This window comes from Sitophilus oryzae, unplaced genomic scaffold (assembly GCF_002938485.1).
Source record: "Sitophilus oryzae breed Bouriz unplaced genomic scaffold, Soryzae_2.0 scaffold_1396_pilon_pilon, whole genome shotgun sequence".
NCBI classification, from domain to species: domain Eukaryota; kingdom Metazoa; phylum Arthropoda; class Insecta; order Coleoptera; family Curculionidae; genus Sitophilus; species Sitophilus oryzae.
The window spans coordinates 10,822,927-10,831,673 of record NW_022146055.1 but is presented as its reverse complement, the minus strand read 5'-3'; the positions used below and the strand labels follow the sequence as shown (position 1 = coordinate 10,831,673).

The 8,747-nt window shown below is 30.4% G+C and overlaps 1 protein-coding gene across 1 annotated transcript; it reads left to right on the top strand.

Moving 5' to 3' along the window:
- Positions 1 to 265: 265 nt before the first annotated feature.
- Positions 266 to 4,414, top strand: LOC115875778. Its single transcript, XM_030891282.1, has 4 exons — positions 266 to 383; positions 435 to 617; positions 688 to 805; positions 4,332 to 4,414. The coding sequence occupies exons 1-4, from the start codon at positions 348 to 350 to the stop codon at positions 4,412 to 4,414; spliced, it is 420 nt and encodes a 139-aa protein (XP_030747142.1). The 5' UTR covers positions 266 to 347.
- The last annotated feature ends 4,333 nt before the right edge of the window (positions 4,415 to 8,747 follow it).

Below are 8,747 nucleotides of genomic sequence, written 5' to 3'. Positions count from 1 at the left end.
TGGAATGTCGTTTTTTTAGACGAACCATCCAAATAAATCTCACGAACATAATGGAAGAATTTAAAAAACGAACTAACAAACCGCATCCACAAACCAAATGCTTAATAAAAACTTAAGAATCTTGGTTAAAATATAGATAATTATATTTTATATCTCGTTTTATGTTTTAGACATAATAATAACATTTCATTTATTTTAGTAAAATTTCATAACTAATAGACATATTTCAGATAACTAAAAATAATTTATTCAAAATTAATCAGGGCATTTACAGTATTATAAGGGTATACTATATAAACGAACAAATTCAGTTCATAACAAGTTTCAAATGAAACCAATATATAAATATGAATTTCTTTGCATACAATACCATGTTGCTTTCGGTAAGTTAGCATATTTGTTATTTCCACAACATAACATTTTTTAACTTTTAGATTATAGTACATTTAGTTATTTGTATAAATGATAATCCCCAAATAAGGAAATCTAAAATACCACCCGAATTTTTACCATTAAAAACTGTGCCAGCCAATCATGAAACGGATAATATAAAATCTTATTTGCCTAACTTATTCATAGACAAAATATCTCACACTGGTTGGATAAAACCTATTCAGGTAATATTATACTCGTATTTTGTAGGTACTATCTGAAACTTTACGAATTGAAATGTTTTTCTTTTTCAAGGATAAGATAGATAGAATATCTCAGTTTCTCTCTAGTCAAAATTATGGAAACTTTCAAAACCTCGACCCTCAAAATATAATCGATAGATTGCATGAGAAGAGTTTTCAACTACTTTCAGGTGAGGCCGTTTCTTATAGAAAAAGCGTAAAATTTTCTCTCGTGTGAAATATATAATCAATAATATTTTTAGAATTTAAAATATACAGGGTGTTTCAAAACAAATGCGAAAAACTTCAGGGGGTGATTCCTTGTTCAAAATAAAGGGTAGTTTGCTTTATAAACATTGGGTCAAAAGTCAACCATTAGGGAGATATCGCGGTACAAAGATGGCGGAGAAATAATGAGTTTATTTTTTATCTTGAAAACGAAAGAGATAGACTAATGAAATTTTATGGAAGCATTACTGTTATGAAAACACACTTTCTTGTAATTTTTTCACTTTTTTAAAATGAGTGGAAGGGGTTGAAATAAACTACCCCTATCATTCTTGTTAAAGAAATTTAAAGAAAAATCTCATCAAACACATGAAAAAATAAAATAAATTTGGATAGTTTAGTTTGTTTAGAAACTTTAGAGTTTGTGTAGTTTGTTTAGAAACTTTTTTTTTGATAAAAAAACACACGATAAAATGTAAAGCATTACCATGTCAGCACAAAAAACATTTTTAAATAAAGAATCTAGTGGGCTGCTGTAATTTTTTTAGGAAAAAATCTAGTCGGCTTCTGTCACTTTTTAGGGTGTTTCTAATATTGTTTTATTTGACATTACTCTACCGCAATACGTTATTATCTTACGATTAATTATTCCGAAGCCTTTTTTCTCTATCTAAAAGTGTTTTTGTCCTAACATGTAATGCTTTACATTTTATTTTTTAATTTCAAATCGGTGAGTTTTATCAAAAAAACACAAGAGATAAAAAAGTTTCTAAACAAACCAAACTATCCAAATAATTTTTTTGCATGTGTTTGATAAGATTTTTCTTTAAATTTCGTTAACAAGAATGATAGAGATAGTTTATTTCAACCCCTTCCACTCGTTTTAAAAAAGTGAAAAAATTACCAGAAAGTGTGTTTTCATAACAGTAATGCTTAAATAAAATTTCATTAGCCTATCTCTTTTCGTTTTCAAGATAAAAAATTAAAACATTATTTCTCCGCCATTTTTGTACCGCGATATCTCCCTAATGGTTGACTTTTGACCCAACCTTTATAAAGCAAACTACCCTTTATTTTTAACAAGGAATCACCCCCTGAAGTTTTTCGCATTTGTTTTGAAACACCCTGTATATTAAACAAAATAACTTTTAAAGAAAAATTTACAAATAACAATAACTTTTTTTATTACTTACATTTCCAACTTTATCTCTTTATATGTACAGGGTGTCCCATTTTGGTTGAAATCATACGGTATCTCCATTATTCGTGAAGATAGAAGGGTGCGGTTTGCACAAACCTGTTCCACTTTTTTGTCAAACGGAAGATGCCGTAAACAAAATTTTCATAGCCCTCCATGTTTCTAAGCTACAGGGTCTTTTTGAAGATTTTGCAATTTGGGACACCTCCTGTATCTCTGTTATTGTTAAGGGTATCGAGAAGGTGAAAACTGATTATTGTAAAACTTTTTATGTAGAATAAGATGAAATAGTCTGTTATTCTACAAAAAGAATATTTTTAAAGATATGAATTATGTTTTCCTAAACGAAACACCCTGTATATTTATAAATTATATGATCTGGCATGCCATAAGCTTCTCAAAAATATATGTCACTCTATATTTATTTTCACTCTTTACTACAATATTTAAAAAAAATATATTAAAAGGTCATATTTAATTTATTAGTAGCTAAGAATTATTTCTTAGCTATTTCTTAGATTGCTTACGATTTTAGTAAACTAAAGAATTATTAAAAGCATATACTGCTATCTGTCTCTTGTTTTATTTTTAGAGCCACTAATAAATTCTTTATATATTAGGGAAACTTTACCACTATTTGTATATCTTGGAAGCTATAGTCTGTCCAACGACCAAATCCTTGACAGTGATAGATGTGTCTGTCATTTTAATTTCAAAGTAGTTTATTTTATTTTACAAAGAAAGAAGTTGGTACAATTGGAACGCATAATTAATATATTTAAGTACTAAAATGTATTATTTACCTATCGTGTGATATTATTTTACAGATACTCCAGTTTGTGGTACCATATACGAGATGGTATACAACTTTATTTGTGGCTAATACAACTCTCTGGCCATAGTTTCTGACAAAGTGTGTCTCTGGCGGTCTTTGTGCACCAAATATTAACTGTAAACTATGGTCTGGGTCAACACTTAATATTTCCTCGAGTTTCCCTTTCGAGTTAAAAACAACAAGAGACGACGCATGACGTATTTATTTATAAACCCATCGATAGTTAACTTAAAAAATATTAGAAACTGTTTTTAGTGAAATAAATGGACTGGTATGGAAGTCATCTGCTCTTTTTCTGTCATCGTCTGTCGAAATCTTACCTGAGAAAAAAAAACAGAGTATATCGTCTCGGAACTTTTAAATATTCCTTTAGCTAATTTATGTAATAATATATACTTTCAGACAAGAAGGGGTTCCCCCTCACAACTTAACTTACACCGAAAATATTAGAATTTTGTGAAATTATTATTTCTCAAATCAATGAATTGGAACCAACGGATTCATATGATGGCCTCCCTGATTCCCAGATTTATCCGTTCTCGATTTCTGATTTTGAGGATTTTTGAAATATGAAATATATCGGAAACTAACACAATATCGAACACCTGGAAAATGCTTTAATAATGCAAGCTGTTATATATTTGCAAACCCATCCCGTTATAATAAATTTAGTTATAAAAAATGAAAAATATATTCAGAGATTCAGTGGTAACAGTTCAAAAGTAAAATATATCAATTCCAGATAAAATTTTAATATGTGTATGATTATTTTAGTAAATACCATTTTGATTTTTTGTTATTACAACCTACTAATAAGAAAATGATACATTTTAAATATTGCAGTAAATAGTGAAAATAAATATAGAGTAATATCATTTTTGAGAAGCTCATAGCAAGGCGGATCATATGATTTAATAGCGTTAATGAATACACAGGGTGTTCCATTTGAAAAAACATAACTTTAGTTCATATTTTCAAAAATATTTTTTTCGTACAAAAACAGACTATGCCACTGTATTCTACGTAAAAAGTTCTACAAGAACCAGTTTTCACCTTCTAAATATCTTCCATAATAACGGAGATACAAATCAAGATTTTCGAAAAGACTATATCCATGGAGACAGCCAAATATTTAGCTTATAAAACAATAAACTTTTGATTTCTAACCACAATTTCTCTTGATGAATGATAATCAAAAATTAAAATGACATTCCCCGGAAATTTTGAAGTATAATTAGTGGAAAAGTCAAAAGTTTGTTATATACTTTTTCTATCAATTACAAATGACTACCACTAATTTAGACGTTCTGAATGCTTACATTGAAATTAGAGAGACAAACTTCTATGCTATTGAAACCACTAATTTATTCCACCATTATATTATCCACGTACGTTCAAGATAAAAAGTATAATGGGTTTATAACATTAATATACTAATCATATCAATAATTTCTAGGTCCAAAAGCATCAATTTATGGACTCCGACCGAAATCTAATTACGATTATCCATTCGCCTATAGAAGAAGTTTGAAGACTTAGGAAAATAATAATTGTTTTTTATAATAGATATAATTAATAATAATAATAGAGTACAAAATTATATAAAAATACATAAAGCAATATAAACAGTAAAGCTAGATTTATTTGTAGTATATTGATATATTTCATTCTAAGCCAATTTCAAGTTCTTTTGTATGATGATTTATACAGAAGAATCTTCCTCTCTGAGATGCGAGACCTTGTCGATGGTAGGTAAGCTTCTGGTCAGGTGCTAGAGGAACTTCCCTCTTGCACTGTGGCTGGGTCTAAGGAGCATCTCATTATCTTCAGCCTGGCTGTAGTGTGGTAGCCAGGGAATTGCACCAAAACATAACGATGCCGGATGGGATAACCCTGTCTGTCATACCAGGCACCCTCTACTGTCTGGGGTCGTGGTCATGTATCACGGGCAGAAGGTATGGGGATTCAGCTTAACCGCCTGAACAAAGAGGAGACAACCTCACCTAAAACCAAAATCCTATGAGGACAGGACCAGGTCAAAGGGATATGTGGGTAGATAGAAGACCCAACCATGGAAGGGTGTATACCATCGTAGGAGGTATAGTCTGTCCAACGACAAGATCCTTGACAGTGATAGATGTGTCTGTCATTTTAATTTCAATGTAGTTTATTTTATTTTACAAAGAAATAAGTTGGTACAACAGGAACGCATAGCAGGAAATTAACATATTTAAAATTTGACTGATAAGTGATCACTTAAAAATATTGTGAAAAAAAAATGTATAAAACTGAAAAAATGTAATCGAGTTATTTTATTTAAAAAACGGCATGTGTTTATACAAAACAAACAAGAACAAAACATCACAGAACCAAAAAATGTAAAAAAGAACTATTTCTTACTTTCAAGCTTCAAGAAACTTCCCGCATTTATTATTATATTTATCAATATAACTTATGTACAAACACAAATTTGTAATATTCCACAGGAATAAATAAAACAAACTATTTTATTAATAATAACACTTACCAACTTAACTTTAATCTTAATTTTTTTAAACCTTAGTACCTTTTGACATTTTTCATATTTTTCTGTAGTACTCAAATCCATTATTTACATATCGTGTGATGTCGATATTTTACAGCTACTCCAGTTTTTAGTATATGTTTAGTACGATCCTTGTACCATATACGAGATGCGCTTATCTATGACGAGATGGTATACAAACTTTATTGATGGTAACTTTATTGGGGTGTATAAGACTTTCTGCCTGGGCAGCAAGTATTAACTATAAACTGTGCTTCTGGGTCTACGGTTAATTTTCACTCGATTTTTCCCCCACTTGACTTCAAAAGACACAAAAAAGACACGTAATAACACGAATGAAAATGCATCATCTTCCAAAACGCAGATATTTGACATAAGTTGACACAAAATTATAACCTATAATTTGGCAAGACTTTGACAAGCCTCAAAAATTTAAAGGGGAGTTCATACGCATCGGCCAGCGTCCGTTTGTCGTTCTTCGTTCCATCAATCCAATAAAATTGAAATATGATCTGTAATTTTTTAAATAATCCAATAAAACTGCTTAAAAACAACAAGAGACGACGCATGACGGATTTATATTTAAACCCATCCATAGTTAACTTAAAAAGTATTAGAAACTTGTATCAATTAACTTTATGTGACCTTTGTACATGTCAAAAAGGTATAATTTACTGCTAAAAAATATCTATATCTATGTGGCGGATTCATTTCTCCAAAAAATCCTATATGGGTATTTCGCCGCTGCACTGCAAGAAAATATACAAAATAAAATAGTTATTTTTTGTAAACATTTCTGCGTTAAACCCAAACGGAAACTACTTCTCAGAAGCTATGTTTACAGTTATACAAATTTGCCTAATAAAGAAAAAAATGCTTAACGTTTCGGAAAGTTTATCTCTTTCCGTCGTCGAAAGCAAAAAAAATACAAAGAACAAAGAAAAAAACTATTTAAAATATTTAAATTCAACTATTCGAGAACACTTTAGTTTTTTTAAAACAGATACTTCTACAAGAAACCGTTAACGTTCTGTTAAAATGACATTATATCAAGTTAAACTTCAAAAGTAACAATTACTACCTGATAACAATTACTTAATAAGGTAAAACCAAAAAGCCCCAAACTTTCTGTATGATTACTTTTAAATTTTACGTATGTTATGTTTATTTATGTTATGTTCTTTAAAATCAAAGAAGCGATTGCTATACATTACTAACATCTACAGATGCATGAGCAATACATGGCGAAATACCCATATAAAGGATTATTTTGGAGAAATAATTTACTGCTATCTAATAAAAAACAAGAAATGTTCAAGTTTCTAGGGTAAGTAAATATACTAAAAATGCTTCTCTCTCTCTCGTTTTCTATTCAAATAATAAATATATAAATGCTTCGTTTGAAACCATTTCAATTTAGTGACACGGATAAAATATACAACACCTATTTTCGATAAACAAAACATTTTTCCGTATATCTTGATTCAAAAGAATTCGCGTTTATTCCTGACCTTTTATACCGAAAGAACCCAGAATATAAGTACGCGTTTGTCGAATCCAACCTTGCATTGCCACCAGATCGAATGTCACATAGAAGGTCGCCAAGACGCCGTCGCTATGGTTACCTGCTCAAAAAACCGATGCCAAGTTGTTCAGGCTGGACCTAAAATTATTACTATCAACGAAGTTAAATTACTATTATCGCAATATTTTACAGGGTGGTCCGAAGTGTATTCGGGAAATCTTGGCAGCACATTCAACCGATAAAAGTAGGTAAAAATGTTCGTATAAATGTATCCTAAAATATTTTGTTTTGGAGATACAGGGTGTAGAAAATTCCATTTTCTGTCGATTTTTTCCGAATAAGTTTTGAACTAATGTCAGTATTTGGATAAAAATTGGTGTCTAGATGGTTTTTTTACATGAGAAATTTGATTTCGATGTTAAGATGACTACAACTTGTGTAAGGGCGCCACCCACATGTTTTTAACTGGCTTGAAGAATCTAATAACTTTTTGTCTATACCTGTATAAGACTATGAAGTAAAAAATAAAGGTTTCCGCCTTTCTGACAATTGCGTCTATCATTTTCACAGGTAAATTGTATTTTCTGTCATTTTCTGGATGTCGTCTGTCGAGATTTTCCCTCGCTTGTTGGATGGATTATAAATATTTCTTTCTTCGAATGGGTAGTAAACAATGATTCAGTATTAAAAATAGTTTAGCGAAATGATGACTGACCAATGGGAAATTAAATGGCGTGGACTAAAATAATAAAAAAAAATAAAAATAAAATCATATTTTATCAAAACTTCAAGTAATATTAGCAAAATTTTATCAAAATTTCGCTAATACTAAAATCTTCGCATCGAAACATTAAAGGCTGATTCTCACTATATTTTGGCCTCCTTTGATGTATCTTCGTTGTTCCCAAGTGTTCCAATTCCACAAACTTTAGGCTACTTGAAGGAATTACTGAACGCAAATGGTCTCGACAACAAAACTGTGATTGAATATATTGGCTTACATCGTTATGTATGAAACAAAATTGTTTTCAATTTAATAACAACTTTTTTGAACAGCGGGAAGGTACAGCAATGGGTAATCCATTGTCTCCATTGTTGGCTAATTTATTCATGAGCAGGTTTGAAGTGGAGGCTAAGAATCAGTTTGAGTATTTTCCAAGAGTATGGTTTAGGTGTGGTTTAGGTATGTGGATGATATTTTTGCTGTTTTTGAGACACATTCAGACACCATAGATAATTTTATTTCCAAGTTAAATAATCGTTTTCCTTCCATTAAATTTACACATGAAATTGAGAACAACGACAGATTACCATTTCTAGATGTATTAGTTATTAGAAATAATAATAATTGGCCTGGAATTTGATATCTATAGGAAAAATACCACTACACGCAGATATATCCCTAATGAATCATATCATAGTGTTGAACATAAAATGGCTAGTTTAAATTTCTTAGTTCATAGATTACTTAATTTTCCACTTTCCAGCGAAAGATATGAAATAGAAAGAGCTTACATTAGGAATGTAGCTGAGTGTAATGGATATTCTCCTTCACTAGTTGATAAATTAATTAGAAAACGTAGGTATAGGTTAATGGTTTCTGAAAATTCGACTTTTCAAGTGGAGAAAGATACGTCAAAATATTTTTCAATACCGTTTACAATAAATATTATAACATGTAAATGAATAGGACAATGCACACAATCCGTTCCGTTTCCCTTCCGTTCCATATTCTTTCCTTCCATACATTTTCTTAGCGGACGGACTGAAGCGTATCGGAAACAGCGTTGTCAATTACTTAC